The sequence below is a fragment of the Maylandia zebra genome, linkage group LG10 (genome assembly GCF_041146795.1).
Source record: "Maylandia zebra isolate NMK-2024a linkage group LG10, Mzebra_GT3a, whole genome shotgun sequence".
Lineage (NCBI taxonomy): Eukaryota > Metazoa > Chordata > Actinopteri > Cichliformes > Cichlidae > Maylandia > Maylandia zebra.
The window spans coordinates 19,909,610-19,931,323 of record NC_135176.1 but is presented as its reverse complement, the minus strand read 5'-3'; the positions used below and the strand labels follow the sequence as shown (position 1 = coordinate 19,931,323).

Here is a 21,714-nt window from a genome sequence, read left to right as displayed (position 1 = left end):
TTTGTAAATTTTCTCCATGAAAATTCACATCATTCACAGGGATTAGGCCATGCAAATCCCTGTGAATGATGTGAATATGCATCATATTTGCACTTTACTGCACAGCTTCCTTAAGTGGTGGAGCTAAAGATACCCATCAGGCCACATGTATGCAATGAATTCATGTAAGCGGTCATAGCTGTATATAGTTACATAGAAGTTAGATCATACTTTAAGCATGTCAGTAGAAAAGGAGGGAAATGTAGTTACTGGTGAACACCTGGTCTGGACACGGCTATAGTTTCAGGAGGGTGATCCAGCAAGGTCTGGCTTTAGGTTCAGCAGGTCTGTAGTCTCTTACAAATATGATCCAGTTTAAATGGACAAAACTGAAAGGAAAACAAAACAAACAAACAAAATGCTGACTCCTAACACGCTCTAGTAAGTGAGCTCACATTAGAATTTGTTATAAGCATTCTCACATGTACATCCAGAGCACTAAATGGAAAAGCTCCAGGCTATATATCTCAGCTTCTTGTTAAATAAATACATTTTAGTTACTTGCTTTTTCCTCAGTGGCTTGGGTCACAATGTTTTTGAAGATTCTGAAGATTCGTTTTGAGCTAATGCAGTTGTTGAATCAACACTTTATATATAACATCCAAAAAGTCTGTATGCAGTTCAAATCCATTACATTTTTGTCAGTGAACAAGTCGCTGCCACCAAAATGAAAAGTTCCTTTGACATAAGCAAACAAGATGCTTAGACATTTTTGCCAGAATGACACAGGACGTAACAAGGATGTTACTCATCTTCTAGTTTCCTTAAAATCTTGCTCACATGTATTCACAGATATTGATAAAACTAATATTTCTTTGAGGATAGGAGAACTGCTGTTTTGTCGCAGCAGTACATGAATGTGTTGTATTGGCTACACAGTAAAAACAATATAACAGGTTACACAGAACTTTAAAGAAACATCAACTACATAAGTACTACTACACATACTTTGTTTCTTCATAATATATAATAGTAACAAAACAGGGCTAGAAATCACTGGAGAGCCTGTTGTCATGTTCCTTTAGACACAAGTAACAAGGGAAGAGCTGCAATGTCACTTCCCACACCTTACTCCGACACTTTTAATTGTTTTTACGGGTATGTTCTTGAAATAATGTTCTTTCTGACAGTTTGCCGGTCAACAAGCCTGCATGGTAATTTTGGGTTTAACTGGAGAAACTATTCACTTTGTTATGGTAAGAGTGTGGAACTGAGCTGAGAGCAAAAAGGGATGAAAGAAACACAAATAGATAGGGGAATTAAACTACATGAAAAGAGAGAAAGAGAGGAAGACGAGACGTGCTGTATATTGATAAAAGGTTTGAATGTGGCACAAAGGTAGCAGGGAGGGAGAAAGGAGATCAAGGTCTATCATAGGGGCTGTAGCGATGGCGTGGCAAAGATGGAGGGAGTGCGAGTCAAAGAGAGATGAGAAGGGGAGAGGAGGATACTAATAATTTCCAGGGCAGTGATGTGAACACACCAGGGCCTCATGCACTCATGATGGAAATATGAGCATGCTTCTAACATCACACAAACCCAAGAGGCTTACTTTGTCCAAGACTACAACAGTTTGACAGGTCAGAAGTTAGAGTTTTTATTACTGCACGTTCAGAAGTGACAGGAGCAAACTGGGATTTCATTTATTTTTATACTCTCGACTGAAATTTCTCATCTATGCGCAATGCATACAAGAATCTGAGCTCTATTTTCATCACTGATGAAAATACTGTGAATACATACATGCACTTTTTGAACTGGACTCTTCATATTTACTTGAGTAAAATATTTTTTGCGTTTTCTCAATTTTTACTGTCATCCCAAGAACAATAAATCATTTGAATTCAATCAAGTAAATTATGCTGACTCTAAAGGCCCGTCAGCCACGGGTAGTGATGAGCAGTGTCATGGAGACCAGAGACCATGGAAAGTGAATGGGATGCAGCAAAGTCAAGTGATGATGGACAGAATAACCAGTGGCAAGTGAAACAGTGAGGTCGACGGTTAAATTCTTCCCAACTTCAAGGAGAACAATAAACATGCTTCTCATTCAGTGTGCAGAGTACCATTGACTGGCATATGACTGGGCAGGAAATGCATTACCTAACTATCAGAAACAAAGCAATGTGAATGAGCAAATCATTTCACTTTTGTGGATGAGGCTTTATGAACATGACAGTTCAATAAAACACCGAATGGCAACCTTATGACTGCATTCATGATGCATATGTTTGTTCACATCTAGTGTGCACTTGCTACATTTTTATGCTACATATTTTATAGCTATAGCTATATATATATATATATATATATAGCTATAGCTATAGCTATATATATATATATATATATATATATATATATATAAATAACACCCAGCACGCCCCTGCGGGCGGTTTATCCTTCAAGCTCGGGTCCTCTACCAGAGGCCTGGGAGCTTGAGGGTCCTGCGCAGTATCTTAGCTGTTCCCAGGACTGCGCTCTTCTGGACAGAGATCTCCGATGTTATTCCCGGGATCTGCTGGAGCCACTCGCCTAGCTTGGGAGTCACCGCACCTACTGCTACATACACATATACATATATATATATATATATATATATATATATATATATATACATATATAAATTTCAGTGTGTAGTTGCAATTTTGTAAAAGGAGAAAAATATATGCAGACAGGTGCAGGACCTTCTACTGTCACTACTTCTGGCTTCTTTTGACAAGAATCTAATGAAACACGTATAAAAAAAGAAGGTCACACAAAAACAGTGCAGCCGACGAGGCTCTCAAATTTTATGGTAAATAACATGTTTCGGGAATTATTTATGCATGTTTGCCTGTGTGCAGTCCACTAATGAAATATTGACTCCATTGCGACTGTGCTACATTGTTTATCCCACTTATTTATTTATGAACGTTTAATATGTGAGTTCTGCCTAGTTCCTACAAACGCAAGTGGCGAACGAATGAGGCACACTGACGGAGAGATCAATGTGCAACATTAACACGGGATTGTCTTTAAAGTTATTTTCATTTGGAAGACACAGATCCGCTGTTTATTTCCACTTCCACAGCCCTCATTCTCTCGTGATCGGTGCCAGTGGTGCTCCTTACCTCAGCCGTCTCACACCCCACCTCCCCCCATCTCCCACACTCTCACAACCATCACCTGGCCCTCTCTCTCTCTCTCTCTCTCTCCTGGCTTTGTCAGCAGCAGCAGCAGCAGTACTTGGGTCTTTGTGTCTCCTTCATATCATCTTGTTAAAAATTAAAGTGATTCTACTTTCCTCCATCTTCCTCTCTCTCTAATGCTAATCTGTTCCCTGTTGGACCAGTATGTAGATGAGACGCAAATACAGCGCAGCCTGATGAATAGTGATGAGCCTGCAGCATGTACACACACACACACACACTCAGGCACACACCTGAGCAGCCTTGGAATGCCCTGTGGTTTACCTGTCTGTCTGTCAATCAAAGCAGTGACCTAGTGAGGGAATGTTTGTGTGTCTGCGTGCATGCCCTTTAAATTACTCCTTAAACTAGAAAGTACCTCCTGAAATACTCTAATTTAATCAAATATATCACGTGTTTAATTTGCACGTTACCAGCTGATATTAGTGCTAAAATCCACATTTTACACTGTCCTTTTAGTGCAGAAAACTTAGCATATTTTCCCTTTGAGTCATGGGTGTTATAATGGAAAGCACCTTTGTTTAAATGTCCCATGGCCCCAGTCTTAAAGTTGGCAAACACTCACTGTATAAATACATGAAAATCTGTCAACTGTGAACCCCACTCGAGTGTTCAGCCACTACACTATGCTTCTCTAACTTAACAGGGGAAGTCCCCTTTGCCCCAGGGGGAGATGTATGGTTTCCTGCATGAGTGACCCGTATTTCAGTCCATTACATAGATAGAAAAAGGAAGACGAAAACAACTGGCTTAACATGTGCCCAAATTTGCATCTACACTGTGATAGTTATTAGAAGATGGTGGAAAAGACAGGATGTTTAATCACACCAGACATTACTTGCTGAACTGATGCTGAGTCCACACTGTTTGCAGACTAAGGTCTGATTTGGACTTCTGAGGGAAGTCTTCGTAGCACTTACAACGTAACCATCGCCTCCTTATGCTTGTGTGTGGTGCATTATGTGTTAATTACCATGCGGTCATGTCCCAGTGTTTTATATGTGGCCAGTCAGCAGAAAAAATAAATAAAAGGCTGGGGGGGGGGGGGGTCCCTCCTAGGTCCCCACTCTTTGTTGTGGTCAGTTTGTGGGGGGGACAAACATATTTGTCCTTTGCACAATGCCTCACATCCGGTGCGACAGTTTCAGTCATCTCCCTCCAGGAGTTTGCTGACATTTGTGAGTCCTTATATTGATGCTATGATTATTATTCCTTATATGAGATGACGATTGTTATTCTCTCACTGATAAATATAAAATCTGTGGCGAAAAAGTAGTCGCAAACACACAGGAGGAATCGAGAGTACTGAACAGGCCAATCACAATAGTTGCAGGCTGTGTCCTGTAGTTACATTTCTTGAAAGCTTAATTCAAGCATTAGACAGAAAACTAAACATGTTAGATGTACACAGTGAGAACTACAGAACAGTAGGAGAAAAAGCATCCTCGAATGTCCTCCAATGGCCAGTTCTAAAGGAAAGTCTCCCATATTAAAATAGCCACTGTTACATCAGAAATAAACATGTCTACAGTGCGGTACAAATAAGATTTCTTGTCTCTGTAGCAAATTTCCCCGTTCACAGCCCCTTTATAAGGAGATAGATTTTATTATAGCTGACATGTTAAATTTGTAAAGTTATATATATAATCTGCAGTGTGGACACTCTGCCACTGTCAGTCTGTTAAACTCACCGTCGCTATTTCAAGTGTTGAGATCAGGTGACTAACTTCGCCACTGAAGAATATACTGAACTCTTAGGTTTGTAATGTGAAACTCTGATCAGTTTTCCAGCATTTGACTGAATCTGAGCAGACAGTATGGTCATGTACACCTCACAATTCATCCTGCCACCTTTGCCAGCAGTCACATCTTCAATAAACACTAGTGACCGGCAGCCATACATACCCATGCCATAACACTGTATCCACCACGTTTGACAGATGATATTGTAATGTATGATGATCACGAGCTAAATACTTTTCTCCTCACATGAGTCTGATAGAATAATTTTTCCCGAACTGTGTCTAATCTGGCCTTGCTCCTCTTCAGTGTAACCAGTGGTTTGCACTTTGTTGCAAACTATCTGTGTTTCTTGACTGTATTCGATGTTGTGAAGTTGTTTTTCTGAACCCCTGAAATAATTCTGTATCATCCCCTTCAGTGATCTCCTTCAGTGTTTTCAGGGGGGTTTCAATGTTGCTGAGCTGGTCACTTCATTATTTGTTTCTAAGGATGTACGAGATTGTTGGATTAGCTGCTCCTGCAGTTGTTGCTGTCTCTCTGACAGTTTTATTTTGGTTTTTCAGACTAACGATGGCCTCCTTTACTTGCATCAACATTTCCTTGTACGTCATATTGAGAGTTCCAGTGAAAAGACACTAAACAGACGTTAAATACTTTGAATCAAATCTAGATCTTTAATCTGTTTAATTTATCACGAAATAACGAGAGAACAGGCCTCACCCGCCTGTGAAACTGCTTGTCAGTCAATGGTCCGATTCATTTTAAGTTCCTGAAAAAGGGGGACTGTGTATAAACATTCTTGTGATTCCTTAACAGTTAATGAAAAAATTCCTGCTAACCCCTCAAATTAAAACTGAAGTCTGAACCTAAGCTCATTTAATTGATTTCCAATCCACTGCAGTTGTGTATAGAAGCAAATTTACCAAAATAAAACCCAAATGTGTGTCCAAAAAACATATGGACCTTACTATAAGATAAATATCAAGAAGTTCAGTTAAACTCAAAAAATGTCAAACTGTTCTACGGTTTAGGATGAAAAGAGAGCACGATAGAGAGTGCCTCACATTTCCAGTTGTGACATCGTGTAATGCCACAGATCTCTGCACTCTTACTACATACATATATATTGCTTCTTCTTTCTATAATAGCAAGCTGCTGCTGGTAATGTCGAGCGCACACACACACACAGCTGCAGAGTAGGCTGTTTCCTGTATACCATTCTCAGTGTGTCTGCATTACTGTTCCATCTGCACAGGCATTTCCTGTCCGACCTTGAAATCATGCCCCCAGCCACCACCGTCACTTCACATAAATACATCCTCATCCCCCATTTCCCTACACACTCTGTGTGTTTTCAAGACAGGACATACTTTTTTCCCTCATACACACATCCACATGCTCATCCACTGACAAACCCAACATACGTTAAGCACTAGAAAGTGTCCAAAATTAAAGAGCAACTTGGCAGAGACAATCACCAGTGGAATATAAATACATAAATGCCTCAAACATGCAATTATCTGTTGAGAAAAACCACCTATTGTTTTCATGACTAGAAGCTAAAATACAGCACAAAACTCCCGCTTTACGAGCGTCCAGAGTTACCCTAATCTGCCACTTTCACGCTGGGAAGCTGTGATGTCATCAATCAGCAACACAGTGTTCGAATGGCGGCCAACCTTCCCCAGATCGGCCACATGTGTTTTTATTCAGCAGGAAAGTTATAGCAGAAAGGTCAGGTCACAGATAGTTTACAATAATATTATTCATGTAAGGGAAAGTGGAAATGATCCCCACTTGTGACCTCACTCTATTTACACAAGCATGCCCCGAATACATTGATATCGCCAGCCAGTAAAACTCACCACGTGTGCGCACACACAGAAAGAAAGGGAGAGAACACAATACACATTCATTACATGAACTGGATTTCATAAGGTGATGGAAAGGAACCAAGCCAAAGTCCAACAATTAGCAAAGATTTAAAATAACAACCAAGGGCCCGAGGCACAGTGTTAAAGCAGAGGAGACATAATAAAGGTCAGAGTTATGATTCCAGCTCACAGGAGAAACAGAGACGCTGTTGTAGTGTCTGAATATTCAATGCCAAAATGATTACTAGCACTTGGATTAATCTCTGGTTGTATTTAATGCTGACTCGATGAGGAATATTAATTAAAAATACAGCCCATTAAAGTTGTTGCATAGGCATTTTATAAATAAATGCCGTGTTTTAAGACCACGGGGAAGGCAAACAAATGGATAGACCCAGGAGAAGATTATAAACTATGACTATTTTTGCTTTATATAACTGTATAACAGTTATATACTCTGTAACCCGCCCAAGTGAGAGTTTGTGCTTCTCCTCCCCAACTGGACACGAAAGACCTGCCCCGATGTTTCACGGTAAACCGTGAAACATCGGGGTTAAGTCTTCGTTGCTGGCTAAAGGACTGATGTAATGCAGTGTCCTTCAAAGTGACAAAAACAAGTCTGCGTGTGTTACAGTCATAGTTTCCATGTAAAAAGTGGATGCATCATCAGACACACAGGATGCAGCACCACATTTCCCATGGGAGAAAACAGAATATGGCAAGAGAGACTTAGTCATGACTGAACGTTCACATGGCTGTTGTCAAATAGTTCACACCACGCACATTTATAAACACGAAATTCCTTCTTTACTGCATGCTGAGTCCAAACCCCTGTACCTCCTGTTCATTAACGTATTTTTATTCAGTTCTGCGTACACCACGATCTCATTCATTTAGCCAAAAAAAGGCCTGGAAAGAGACATCTAATCACTGAAGACCACCATTTATCACATCCAATAACATCAGAAGTCCTCTATAACCTGTTTATGAACCTTTAAGCGACTCTGATTGTATTTTCATATTAATATTATTTGTAAGCAAACACAGGCAGTTCTAACTTTACAGCTACACGGTCTAACTGTTTGCACTTCAAAACTTTATCATTTGGTTCTCCTTTTTCAGCTGTGACTGGCAGCTTTTGATGCGTACTTCATATTCAGCAACATAACATGAAGTTGGAGGTTTGTTAGTGATTATGATCAGGCTAAATAGGCTGGTGGAGACCAAAAACAGAGCGAATATTAGACTTACATTAGGCAGACCCAGGACACGCTGGAGAGATTATATCTCTCGGCTGGCCTGGGAACGCCTTGGTATTCCCCCGGATAAGCTGGAGGAGGTGGCTGGGGAGAGGGAGGTCTGGGCCTCTTTGCTTAGGCTGCTGCCCCCGCGACCCGGCCCCGGACAAAGCGGATGAAAATGGATGGATGGATGGATAGTCAGAAGAAAGGACTTTTTTGGGGCATTATTTCATATCAAGATTAAGATTTTTGAAACATTTTGTGATCAGAGTACTTGCAAATAATGAAAAGCTGGTCTGTACATAGTGTTTTGAGTTCAAATCAATATGTAATCAAGGGCTTTCATGTTTTTCAGCACTACGATGAGAAGAAAAAAAGCATTTGCAAAAGTTTTCAAACTGATGCGTCTTCAGTTCTCGCCGTCTTTACCTTCTTTGCCTTGCTCAAAGTCCGCAGCCTCCGCTCTGTGAATGCTAAGCTGCTGTTAGTCTTTCCGCTGGTCCAACTTTGGTTTAGATTTGGGGGACAATGTCTTTTTTACAAACCCACGCACCAATAATAAACACACCCGCTTCTATAAAAGATCAACCCTGTGTCAGTTTCCCAGTAAACTGGAGCATCTGCAGCAAATCAGTGTGGCTTTTCAATCACTCCCACTTTTCTCTCTGTCTCCCACTCATTTACTTCCCCCCTCTTCCTCTATTTTTCCCCTCTTTGCATTTTTCTGTGATTAGGAACAAGTTTAACTGGCCAGAACTTCCTTTCTATTTTTCTAAAACACACACAGGCTTCTGATCCATGTTTGCTGTCATGAACAGGTGCTTGTCTTCAGCTCGACCTGCCTCATCAATCACACTTTCTCGACCAAAACCCCCAAAAAAGAGAAAGGAAAGAAGAGCTGAGGTGAAATAGGAAAAAAATATTAGAGCATTAATTTCCTTACTTCCCAGGCTCTCTGCAGAGCTTAATTCACCATCGAAATGTGGCTGCGTGTAGTCACATGTACTGCTTTCCTTCAGTAAAAACAAGTATTCTGTATTTCTGTCGTTGATGCCAGCCTAAATGACTTCTAAATGACTCAGCCTCGGTATAAGATTTCCCTGTAATCATGATTTTAAATTGACTGCATGTCTTCTTGGGCACTCGGCTGCTAAAATTCCTCCTTTACTCAATGGAAGTGCCCTCCTGTTCGCGCTGTTAATGGACCGGACCTGTCTATGCAATGCAGTGGACAGAATTTCCCATGGCTGATCATCATCTACGGTCATGGGTGTCTTCCAACTCCTCCATCTTGCCCTCTCCCCGTCCCAATGCAACAAAGAGGAAAAACAAATCAAACAATTCACAGTTTCCCATTATTCTCTCTGTCAGCATATGGTTCCAATCAACAGTGTGTGTGTGTGTGTGCGTGTGTGTGACACCATGTGAATGTTTTTATTTTCCATACATTACTCCTCAGATACAAAGCTCTTTGTTCACACTCTTTCTCCATCTCTCTTGCTCCTCCTTCCTCTCACGCCCTCGCCATCCTCCAGCTCTCTCTTTGATTCTCAGGTTTAAACTCTCTCTCTCTCTCTCTCTCTCTCTCTATTTTAGTCTTGCTTTTCTTGGCTGCAAGTCAGACCTCAGTCAGACCTAGAGGTCTTTTTCCCAAGCGATCTCCAGGGTGGACTCGAGGGAACAGAAAACACACACACACACTCGCAAACACGGGCCCTGCCCTCACATGCTCTTGTCCATTTCCTCCTCTGTCTCTGCTGCGATCCACAGCCATCTCCTGTCTGCACCTCTTTGTTCATTCATCGTTTTATTACTTTTAAAAACAAAACAAAAACATGTTTCAGTCATGCTTTATTGAGACAAAGAGAACACAGTGTTCAAAATCAAGTATTGTGTTTTTGGCCTGGTGAACTTTCTGCACTCGCTGGTACATTACAAGCTTTGTGGCCTGTTCTAGGACTTCATTTATCCAGGTTAGTCCCTCTGGAGTCAGGCATCTCATTTACAAGGGAGACCTGGCTCAGACTGAGGCAGCACATTTTCTCACAAATAGATCAACTGCACATGCAAACAAATGCACAAGGATGAAGAAGTGATAGAGGAATTAATAAGGCACCAAAAGAACCACAAGCGCTCATTATTCAATACCAACAACAAGTAATGGTAATTATTAGGTACCTTTCTAGTGCTGTCTAATTAATCTATAGTTCCCAGTAATGCATAAACTTTATAACTTGTACGTAAAGTTAACAAATAAATGTAGTGAATATAATTGAAGATACACTCACCAGACACTTACTGGTACCATGTCGGATAACCCTTTTCCCTTCAGAGTTGCCTTAATTCTTCATAGCACAGATTCAACAAGGTGCTGGAAATATTCCTCAGAGATTTTGGTTCATATTGAAATGATAGCACCACACAGTTATGGCAGATTAGTCAGCTACATATCCATGAGCCAAATTTTCCATCCCATCACACCCCAGAGGTGCTCCATTGGATTAAGATCTGGTGACTGTGGAGGCCCTTTGAGTACAGAGAACTCATTGTCCTGTTCAAGAAACCAGTTTGAGATCATTTTAGCTTTGTGACATCACAAGTTATCCTGCTAGAATCAGCCATCTGACGATGGGCCCACTGTGAAGTACGATGGGGATGGTCAGCACCAATATTCAAGTAAGCTTCAGTGTTTAAACAATGTTCAGTTGTTACAAAGGGGTGTGAAGTGTACCAAGTGCACTGTTACACTAGCACCAGCTTGAGACGCTGATAAAAGGCAGGATATATGCATGCTTTCATGTTTTTATGCCAAATTGTGACTCATCAGCTTTGATTTTTCCAATCTTCTTTTGTCCTGTTTTGGTGAAACTGTGTGAACTGTGGCCTCAGTTTCCTGTTCTTAGCTGACAGGAGTGGAACTACAGCCTATGTGCTCCAAGGTCTAAGGAGGTGAGATGGTCTTCTTCATGCCTTAGTTGTAACGAGTGGTTGTTTGAGTTGCTGATGCCTACTGTTGAATCAACAATACACATTTTCTCTTTTTCATACCATTCTCTGTAAACCCTAGACAGGGTTGTGCAGGAAAATCCCAGTAGATTAACCGATTCTGAAATACTCAGATCAGGCATGCTATGTTCAAAGTCACGTAAATCACCTTTCTTTCCCATTTGAACTTCAGTAGTCTACATGCCTAAATGCATTGCAGTGTAATTGGCTTGTTAGATATTTATGAGTAAGTGAACAGTTGTACCTAATGAAGTAGCTGTGTGTGAGTGCATAATTACAACAAACTACCTCAAAGCTTTACTCGTGTACAGTATTTACTACCACTGTCTGAGAGCCATATTTAGTAAGTCTCACAGTGGATTTACAGTCCTGACATAAAATTTTACATGTCAGATTTGAAACAGTGGAAATAGTTTTTGTTTACAAAACTTTAAATCTCTTCTTTAAAGAAGCAGCGCTGTTTTGTTTCACCGTGACATAACTGAGAGAGAGCAACGATAAATGAGGTTAGTCCGCTAACAGAGGCGACCACAGGGTTACAGTGCCATCTAGTGGTGAGGCAAAGTAGCACGCAGACGTTCTACACTAACCATGATTAAATGATGAGAACAACGAATATATTTGTATGATGCTGTCCTCGTTGCTGTTAATAAATCCATGCATAAAGTTTGGTTTTCACACGAGGCATATGTAAAACCTTCACAGTGATTCGGGGCTGAAAAAGAATTTAAAAAACAGGGGGAAATGGAAACATTTGGTTTAACATATTGTGCACAACATGTAACTGCAATGCAAATACTTAGCAAACACATGATTCCCTCAAAATAATGCTGTGTGTTCCCAAACTGCTGATGGTGCCTTTAAACAAATATAGTTTGCATTCTTAAAGATTTAAAGCGGCCACAGTTTGTCAGAGATGATCTACGTCAAATACATGTTTGTTATGTAGCCTGTGATTGAAGACGGAAACTACCACAAGCCTTGTATTATTAGACTGATGCTGTACTAGACTTTCATCACTGGAGGGAGTATCTTTTTATTTAATTTTTTTACTGCAGGGAAAGTAGCTGCAGTAAATAAATAGACTAGACACACGCCCTGTGATAGCCTGTACAAGGTGAACCCTTCTGGTCCTAACTGATTAATGCCTTTTACATATTGACTTGTAATATTAACAGTTTACTAAATGATGGGAGACGAGGTGAAGGGGTAAGAAGGCTGAGGAGAGGACTGGAGCATAGGTTGGTGGCGTACGAGAGGAGGAAGGATGGACAGGAAGTGGGGCATGTGGAAAGTGGCAGAGTGGCGAAAAAGAAAAAATTGGAGCATTAAAATGATTGATGGGGCTGAGGAGAAAGCAAAAGAGCAGAAGAACCTCTCTCCTTTTTCATTTTGCCCTTTTTCTCTGTCACTTTTTAAGGCCAGCTTCTGAAATCAGCTGACGTGACATAGTTTAGCATTTTGTAACAGGAGTTTGGTTTCATCCTCCAGCTTGGACTCCTTTTTTATCCACTCTTTCTACTTGGTGAGCCACATTTCTTCTGTATTTTCGTAATGTTTCTGCAGCTCTTCCTTTGCTTCTCACGTCGGGGAATCCTCCAGAGCCATTTTTCCATGTAGCATGTCTCCGGTTTGATCTCTGTCTTCTGTCCCTTGAGAAGTTGCCACAGTGGCCTCCATCCCACTCTATCCCTAGCATCCTCCTCTGTCACACTAACCTTCTCCATGTCCTCCTACATCCATGAACCTCCTCTGAGCTCTCCCTCTTTTCCTCCTCCCTGGCAGCTCCATCTTCAACACCCTTTGTCCAATACATCAACGATCCTTCCTCATGCCTCCTCTGCACATGTCCAAACCACCTCAGCCTTGCCTCCAAAACACTCAACTTGAAATGCACCGATGATATAATAATGTCCATCCCGGTCACTTTTAATTAGTGCCACCGTTACCAAACCATAGATCACAGCAGGTCTTCATTACCATCTTGTAAACCTTCCCATCTATCGCTGCTATCTTTGTGACATGAGTGTCTCCTGTAACACTTGTCAGTGCATCTACCTTTATCTGGTTTTAACTGTGACTCTCCTCCCTGTCTTCATAAAGATGTCTCAAACTAAATAGACACAGCAGTACAGATCAGACTCTTAAACAGAGGCAGGTGAGCAGATGTCCCACCATCGTTGTCTTCACTAACTGGTTCTTGTTTTAAGATTCCTCTCATATTAAGGTCGTTGATGTGCCGAGTAATGTTCAGTCTTTGAAAATCACTTTAATAAAAGTATTTTTTAGAACCAGCAATCATCTTTTTGTTGTTTATAGTGTAAATATGTCTTTAGTAGCCAGCTGTAGTGAAGATTTGGCAATATGCTGAATATAAATACACCTTACAATTTGTACCAAGTGGCTGAGTAAAATAAATGTACAAGGAGTCCCGTTTTTCAATTTTTATGCCATTTTTATGTTTTTTCTTTACAACTTTTGCTCAATGATTTTTGCAGTGTGTGCAAACGCTGATGGCTTCTTCCCTTTGCAATCTCACATTTCCATCATGTGATTATTTTATGTTCCAATACTGCTCGGAAAATTGTCAGTGATTAAAGAACGAAACAAAGCAAATGTGAAATAAAATGAAAAACATAATGAAGCCAAACACGTTCATATCCAACAAAGTTTCAGTCTCTCTTGTGTTTTGTCATTAATATTTAGCTCTGTCACCATAATGCATAGTGTCAGCAAACTGCACTGAATTATGGGAGCGCTGTAAGGTGTAGCAAGCTGGTTGAGTGCATGTCTAATTACAGGGTGAACCACAATGATGAAAATAGGTTAGAGAAAATTAGTTTTATTTTCTACATTACAAAACAGCTTAAACTGTCCAAATTCCTCCTCCCTTTCTCAACAGGAAGTTTTCCCAAAGTTCACTTTAAGCAGGACATCCTAGTTGGTTGACACAGGGCCATAAAAGGAGGATGAGAGTATCTAAGCTTCCTCATCCTCACTTCCTGCTAGGCTGCTGTCAGTGGAGTCCACTTCCTCCTCCTGTTGCTCCTCTGAGGACTGCGGTTCTGATTTGGGTTGCTGCTCTGGCTCAGTGGTGCTGGAGGGCTCGCTAGGTTCTGTCGCTGTGCTGCTCTCTGCAGGCTTGGAGTCCTTCTGCTGTTCTCCTTCTCCACCCTCCAAAAACTGTGACCAACCCTTCAGCCGCTCCTCTCGCTCGCGTGTCGTCTCTTCTACCTGCATGTACAGAACATGAAAGGCGAGAGATATTACCACGTGTAGAGTCTAAGGCAGTCTAACGTATCAAAATAATTCAAATATAACCTGTTTTACTTAAATAAATACCAAATGGGACACTGTGCAATCACTGAGTCTACCATGAACTCCTCTGTGTACCAAATTATTCTAGAGATACATGTCAGGCTATCTGTCTGATAGTTCAATTTGGCCTTAAACTGGGTCATGAAACAGGACAATTACGAAACATTCTTTTAAAAAAATACATTTAAAATAAAATAAATATGTTCCCTAAAATTTAATCAGCACCTCATGCAATAAAGTGCTGCTAGCACCCAAAAAAGTGACAATAATGTACATGAACTACAGTAAAAAAAAGATGTACTAACTTTCAGGCACAAAGCACATGTTGAACTGTACAACAGAATGCTAAAGACAATTACAGCTGTCAGAAAGTGAAAGAACAACCAAGTAAAGCTTTAACTGCAAACAGAAGCACAGAAAACGAAGCAGACTCTGAAATCTGTCCCTTGGAACAATTAAAACTTTCGCAGATTTCATTTCATGCAGGAACCAAAACGTCACTTAGAAATTGTGAAACTTACTCCAACTTGTCAGGGAGCTAATTATATGACAGGCTAGGTATTACTGCTTTTGACTGTGAATCACCAAGACCCCCAAAACCTCAATATTTCTGTTGTCTTTATTTACCTGATAGTCTGTCGTTCCATCCCAAAGCTGAGCAGATAGCTGCCTTCCTCCAAACCAGCGCCCGTTGAACGACAGAATACACGCATCAGCTTCCTCAGGCTCCTTAAAAGCAACTGATGCCACGCCGTCCGGGTGTCTCTGCAGCACAAATACAGCCACACATCCACTTCATCTCAACTTTTTCTTAGCTAATTTCCTACCACGACCTTCAAAATACAGAAATCAAACTCACATCAAAGAGGATGACCTTCTTAACTTCCCCAAACTTCTCACACTCACTCCGCAGATCCTCACGATACTCATTCAGCACCAGTGGGTCCTCCTACAGAGAGCAAAGAGATTAATGCACAATGCTGTGTGTGTGTGTGTGTGTGTGTGTGTGTGTGTGTGTGTGTGTGTGTGTGTGTGTGTGTGTGTGTGTGTGTGTGTACGTGTTCCTCTCACACCTCAAAGTCACTGGGATGGAACATATTCCTGATGATGACAACTTTTTCATGCCTCTTCCTCGCGTCTCCTTTTTTCTCTGGCCTCCAATCCAACTGTCTACAAAACAAAACAAAGAATAAAGAAACAGCGGCCAGTAGTGCTTCTACTGAGGAGTTCATTCCTGCTACACAGAAATAAACAGATAAGAACAGAAAACAGAATTTACTTCTGCTGCTGCTGTAGCTTCTTCTTATAATCTTTGCTTTTCTTCTTCTTTTTGCTGGCGTCATACTGCCCCTTCAGCTCAAACCGTGCGGCTTCCACATGCAGTTTATAACCTCGGACCTCTGACTCATCAATCAGGCGTATAGCCAGATCCACAGACTCCTTCTGCAGAGAACCACAAACAAGTACACACAGTCATTTGACCAGAGTAAAGAAAGCAAGAGCAGGAGATTTGTCTCACCACTCAACAAGAGGACTACAAATAACGTTGTTGCTCCACGTATGGCACCCTCTATGGCCAATATTGCCAATATTAAGTGACAACATTTGCACAGTTATGGTGCGTGTCTGGGGCATTGACCGAGCAGGACAGACTAACCTTTAGATAGCAGCAAAGACCATCTCCCTTCAGATTTCCTTCTTTGTCTTTGTAAAGTTTGACTTTGTACTCTTCGGTGATGGGGTCCCTCATTACAATCCCACACTTTGACATCAGCTCTGCAAACTCCTCGGAGCTGATGTCAGGAGGCAGGCCTGAGAAGAAGAGACCAGGAGAGAAAGATTAGAGCAAGAGAGCGCCACGTGATAAACAGAGTCAGGTACTTTATGGGACGCCAGCTTCTTGGCATTCAGAAGAAGGATATGTAGGTGATACTAACCTGACACGTAGACATTCGTGTTTTTATTTTCATCAATATCAAACCATCCTACGGGCAGAAAAAGGGAAACTGATCAAGAGTGACATTCCACTTACAACTTAAAACTTGCACATAACTGTATAAAAACAGTTAGTAAATTAACATAATAACAGCAGCACAATTTCTTATTAGATTTATATTTCTGTGTGTGTGTGTGTGTGTGTGTGTGTGTGTGTGTGTGTGTGTGTGTGTGTGTGTGTGTGTGTGTGTGTGTGATTGGATGCCAGTTTACCTTGCTCAGCTTTCCTCTTCTCCCCTTTCTGTTTGGTTTCTTTGCCTGGCGTCTCATGCTGCTCTGAGGCCGAGTTTGGGGCGGGATCTTCTGGTTTCTCCTTTTCTGTTGGTTTTTGTGGTGGTTTGCTGTCAGGCCCGGGTGCTGCTGGGTTGGTGCTGGTCAGGGAAGCGTTCTTTCCATCCGGAGCCGATTTCTCAGTGAAGCCATAGTTGGCCTGGTAGGCTGCCATGAAGTCCTCTGTTATCTAGAGGAACAAATCAAACCTACTTAATATTGACACAGAAATCAACTCGGACCAATTTTGACACATCTAATAAAAGCTGTTATCATAAAATAAATGATAACTTTGTTTTTTCACTTTAATTTTACTAGTCAGCGCTTTTATGCTATATAAAAAGAAAACTACACACTTCCAATAGCCAAGTAAGAAAACTATAACAATATAGTTTCTGTATCAAATACCAACACTCCACAGGTCAGTGCAATACCCTGTACTGTACTAACATCTCTCCAACAGCTGAAGCATGGCCAGAATGGGGTCATGCAACAGGAAAATGATCCCAAGAGCAACAGCAAGTTTTTGACTGTATTTATAAGGTAAAGCTGCTTCAATTCAATGTAGACTAAAAAAAGCTTAAGAAAGAAAAGCTGAGAGTCAAAGAAAGCTTGTACTTTGGGAAACCAGGCCTTCTTTTCATGATCCCAGTCATACACAGTCCCATCCTCTGGATCGGTGTAGGTGTATGGGTCTGAGCCATCTTCATTTCTCTGATCATAGAGCTCTTGCAGCCGCAGCTGCTCCATAAACTCTTTGTTGGGATCTGATTTGCCACTCATCTACGACAAGAAAGTGACACATTAGATTACCATGTTCAGACATATAGAGAGACACTGTATGACAACTTTATCACACCGAAATAGCCTGGATTTAATATCCTGCTCTGGAGTCTTGCACAGGTTCATAATCTGGATATTACTCACCCATCTAACTGCCCCTAGCCAACTAATCACATATGAGTACCATCATTGTTACTATACTGTAACTGCCGAAAATGTCAGCCAGCTGCTTTAATCCTTCACAATGTCAAGGATAACAACCGACAGCTGGACTCAATGTGAGCTAAAACCTACAGCCCGTCTTCAAAAGGGGGCTGTATCTGAGTTAATATCAGGTTAATTCGGTCATTCACCTCTGCTATATTTTTATGTCCGTGATTAACACTTAGATTAAGTGTGTTGATGTTAGCCATGGCTAGCGTTACCTTTCACAGCGATAGTCCAGGCACAGTGAGCTCTGGCTGGTGCGAAAGTTAACGGTGCAGATTATCTTAGTCAGATCCCCGCCACAGAACCAGCTTTGTGCTTTGAATGTGTTATAATTATTCTTTTTTTTATTTCTAAATGAACGTTTCAGCGCAACCCGCTAACGTTTTGATTTACCCTCAGTTAGTAACAACGGCACTAAAACGAAGTACATCCGAGGTTATGCCACTTGTGCGCGTGCGTGGAAGACAAGGGGGAAAAGGAGGCATTCGATTTGCTCTTCTGCTTCTACCTTTTTTAAAAGAGCGTCTGCTGTTCAGCAAGACTAACGATCACTTTGTCCGCAGTTTGTTCGAGGGCAATGAATCGAACGTACGTCTTGTAGAATAACTAGTGTGGATAGTTAAGTGGTTGGCTAGTTCAATGCAGCTAACAGGTAAGTAATAAAATAGTCTCCTGGGTTTGGCATGGCCGAGGGAAGCGGTAATGTTAACGTCAATCCGGCCAACCTCCCACCGGGAGACCCGCAGCTCATCGGGATGATTGTGGAGCATCTGAAAAACCGGGGTCTTTTTGATGAGTTCCGTCGGGACTGTTTAGCCGACGTCGATACAAAGGTAATCTACTAACTCTGCTTTGTTTGTGTTTAACTTTAGCTAACCTGACACAAACAAAGTTATCCGTGTCAGTGCCACTTTAACTGTCCTAAATCTATCCGAGTGTCTTTTTAGCTGGCTACAGTATACTACAGTATACTTTCAACGCACAGTGTACTCCGTTACTTAGTGTGCGCTATTGCTGCATATTTACCGCGCTGTTGTTGTTGTCAGCCGGCCTATCAGAACCTGCGACAGAAAGTGGACAACTTCGTCACATCGCACCTGAGCACGCAGAACTGGAACCCGTCCATCAACAAGAACCAGATGAGGAACGGACTGAGGCAAAGTGTTGTTCAGTGAGTGTTTCCTTTGAGCTTTTTGCAACCTTTCAGCTCCTGTTTAGAATGTACTACACATGTGAGCTTCCAAGGAGCCAGACTTCCAAGGAGCTTTTTTTCGTTTACCAATAGTTCTACAGGCTTTCAGAAGGTCTTTCAAAGTTTTTCTTTGAACATTTGCTGCTTTTTCACTCGTTTTTAGTCCAGCCTTTGTACCTGACTATTGTTTTGTTTGTTAAGCTATGTAACACTGGCTTATGAATCCTTCAAGGAAAAAATAGGCACCTAACTCAAGGAATGAATCTTTCTTGTTGACACGTAACAGACAAAAACTGTATCTTTTGACATATCATCTGTTCCGGTTTCTTTAGTTTAATCTATGAAAAATGCCAAAGATAATGCAGTTTGACAGACATAAAATGGTATTTTTGCACCAACAAGCTGACTGCCAAACAGTCATTAGCTGAAAAATTGGTGTAGCTCAGCATGGTGTGCAGTGTGTCCTTAAAAATATGAGGACACTGAATGAGTTGCAAGCCTTAAAAACTATCTACAGCACATGAACAGCATTGATTTTCAGTTGTCTGCCTGATAATAGGGTTAATTAACACAATTGACAATGTCACCTATAAAAATTAGTTGATGTGGAATTTCATTGTTGACGTGTCATACACTAAAACCACATAAATGTGTTTTTGTAACTGCAACACACTACAGGGAGGTATGAGGGCTTATCGCCTATGTCGTCTGCCAAGACTGCGCTCAATATTAATGAAGAAGAACGTAGCGCCAACCACAAAACAGGATGAATAAATAAAGTTAAATGCAGACTGTGCAAACCAGAGCTTTCCTTCCACAACAGCACTACTGCAGTGCACACTCACATGTTGGCTTTTGGGGTTTTTTTTACATCTAATTTCTTTACGTAAATTAGTAAAAAGACTGTAGTGAACAGGTTATATATAAAATAAAGAAATGATCTGTTTTTGAAGTACTCACTTTTTGGGTTTTTGTGTTAAACATTGTATTTCAGTTTATGTTTACACATGCTTCAATAAATTGGTGTATCTATTTCCCATTTTCCTAGCAAAATATAAAGAAATGAGGAAGTGACTGAAGACTTTTGCACAACCATGCACTCAGCCATAATTTATTTATGTATTTTAAGATCGGGCATGCTGGAGTCTGGTGTGGACAGGATCATAACTCAGGTCGTGGACCCCAAGATGAACCACACTTTCCGACCGCACATAGAAACAGCCATCCACGACTTTCTGTCAGGGGACAGGAAGGAGGAAAGCACCTCGAGTTTGAACTCTGCTCCATCTGAACAGACAGAACCACAAGAGGCTCCGTCTGCCTCTGGCCCCAAAACCCCCTGAGGTGTGTGTTTAAAACCCAAAGCACAGCGTAAGGTCGACAGCAGCTCAAAAATGAGTAGTCTCTCTCTCTCTCGATACAGGCACACATGCTGGTCTCTAGTGGTCTGCACATTCTGTATGGCTGCATTAACCTTTGGAAAGGTGCAGCATCGGACGGGTGGACGATGAAGAGGAGGAAAGAGGAGGCTGTTTTGTGCCTCCAATTCAATGGATTAGTCAGGAGTGTGTCATTGCTCCTGCGTGAGGCTGCTTCGGGAGAAGGGCTACAACGCTGAGTGGTGCACTGTCGTCGTTTGAGTGTGGATTGTTAATTTTTTTTCGGTACTGGCTTTTTTTGTTTGTTTGGGGTTTTTTCCAATGTGCATTACTTTTTCTTTCTTTTTTTTTCTTTTTTTTAGCAATTATATATTTTTTAAATACAGAGCCAATTGTTCACTCACTCTGTTTATGCCTATGATATGCCTATCATTTTCCAGTTTCCTGTTCCTTTTTTTTATTTTTATTTTTTATGCTTGCACACTGTCTGCACTCATTTTTGATAGACTGAGGGGGAAAAAACTAAATTACTGAAGAACAATGCAATGAATGAATTTGTTTCATGTTTACAGGCCATAATTTTTCATTTCATCATGTCAGATTTTTCTTTGGTGTGTGTGCTTAATATGAAGTTTGTCCATCTCATGTGCTTACATTAAAAACAACTGCCACCATGTCCCTCTTTGTCTTTCTCTACCTCTTCTTAGTTGCTAAGCTTTCATCAGTGGATACACCATATTTTTATCAGTTTGTCTTTAAAGGAGATGGCAATACAGTTAACAGAGAGGAAATGACAGTAACGCTTTTTAATGATGGAAACCTCTGCAGCAATTTCTGTGTAAAGAAAGCTGGTGTATGGCGTTTATTAGTTTTCTTTGTTAAGTCTAACATAAAAGAAGCTGTCTGACGCAGCATTTCGCTCAATATGATCATTACTCGATGCTGCTGAAGTGAAGCAGAGCAAAGTCAAAGATGTTTTATTACAGACACAGGTAAGCGTTTTGCAATTTGGCATATTTTAAAAAGTTTAAATTTCTCCAGTGTTGAACAGTAAAAATGATGCTTTCTTGTCCGAGGTCATTTAAAAAAAACAGCGGGACAGCACTGCACACAACGGTAGACTGATGCATAATAAGCAAGCGAATAATACAGAAAACAGATTTGAGATGGGGAAACTGTTCTTGAAGAGAGAGAGAGAGAGAAAGAGCGATGCAGGATGTGCGATCGTGGTGGAAGCAAATCAGCAAAAATAAAAGGGAATTAATGACGATGTTTATCAAACCTGAAGCGTAGTTTTGATCTTCTTTTGCTGTTTGTTCAGTGAATTTTGGTTGGAGAGTGACAAAACCTGCAGCTTCAGAATCTGTGTGCTGTAGGCTTTCAGCACTGAAGGTCTGTGTATGTTCAGGTGTTTCTGGAAAAGTAGATTTGTATTTAAAAATTGATTCAGGATTCAATGAATCGATATGGTGTTAT

At 41.0% G+C, this 21,714-nt stretch overlaps 2 protein-coding genes across 3 annotated transcripts; one reads left to right on the top strand and one right to left on the bottom strand.

The window, feature by feature from the left end:
- Nucleotides 1–13,917: 13,917 nt before the first annotated feature.
- htatsf1 (HIV-1 Tat specific factor 1) lies at nucleotides 13,918–18,834 on the bottom strand. 2 transcript variants are annotated; one of them, XM_076889298.1, is made up of 10 exons: nucleotides 18,694–18,834; nucleotides 17,293–17,457; nucleotides 16,618–16,864; nucleotides 16,347–16,394; nucleotides 16,067–16,221; nucleotides 15,689–15,852; nucleotides 15,483–15,579; nucleotides 15,269–15,358; nucleotides 15,037–15,174; nucleotides 13,918–14,325 (listed from the first exon to the last, which is right to left on the bottom strand). In XM_076889298.1, exons 2-10 carry the CDS (start codon nucleotides 17,455–17,457, stop codon nucleotides 14,071–14,073), a joined length of 1,359 nt encoding a protein of 452 aa, XP_076745413.1. In that variant the 5' UTR covers nucleotides 18,694–18,834; the 3' UTR covers nucleotides 13,918–14,070. The 2 variants fall into 2 exon arrangements, with proteins under 2 accessions (XP_076745413.1, XP_004550319.2); XM_004550262.3 differs by lacking the exon at nucleotides 18,694–18,834 and adding an exon at nucleotides 17,883–18,110.
- Nucleotides 18,148–20,914, top strand: bod1 (biorientation of chromosomes in cell division 1). Its single transcript, XM_076889300.1, has 4 exons — nucleotides 18,148–18,500; nucleotides 18,714–18,838; nucleotides 19,989–20,203; nucleotides 20,283–20,914. Exons 1-3 carry the CDS (start codon nucleotides 18,351–18,353, stop codon nucleotides 20,200–20,202), a joined length of 489 nt encoding a protein of 162 aa, XP_076745415.1. The 5' UTR covers nucleotides 18,148–18,350; the 3' UTR covers nucleotide 20,203; nucleotides 20,283–20,914.
- Nucleotides 20,915–21,714: the final 800 nt, after the last annotated feature.

Excerpts from the sequence above, each read along its gene's own strand:
- htatsf1 (XM_076889298.1), bottom strand. The coding sequence starts at position 17,457 with ATGAGTGGCAAATCAGATCCCAACAAAGAGTTTATGGAGCAGCTGCGG. Across the intron at positions 16,222-16,346 it reads CACGAATGTCTACGTGTCAG|GCCTGCCTCCTGACATCAGC; the intron begins GTTAGTATCACC and ends TCTTCTTCTCAG. Across the intron at positions 14,326-15,036 it reads ATGGAACGACAGACTATCAG|GTAGAAGAGACGACACGCGA; the intron begins GTAAATAAAGAC and ends CTGTACATGCAG.
- bod1 (XM_076889300.1), top strand. The coding sequence starts at position 18,351 with ATGGCCGAGGGAAGCGGTAATGTTAACGTCAATCCGGCCAACCTCCCA. Across the intron at positions 18,501-18,713 it reads TAGCCGACGTCGATACAAAG|CCGGCCTATCAGAACCTGCG; the intron begins GTAATCTACTAA and ends TGTTGTTGTCAG. Across the intron at positions 18,839-19,988 it reads CTGAGGCAAAGTGTTGTTCA|ATCGGGCATGCTGGAGTCTG; the intron begins GTGAGTGTTTCC and ends ATGTATTTTAAG.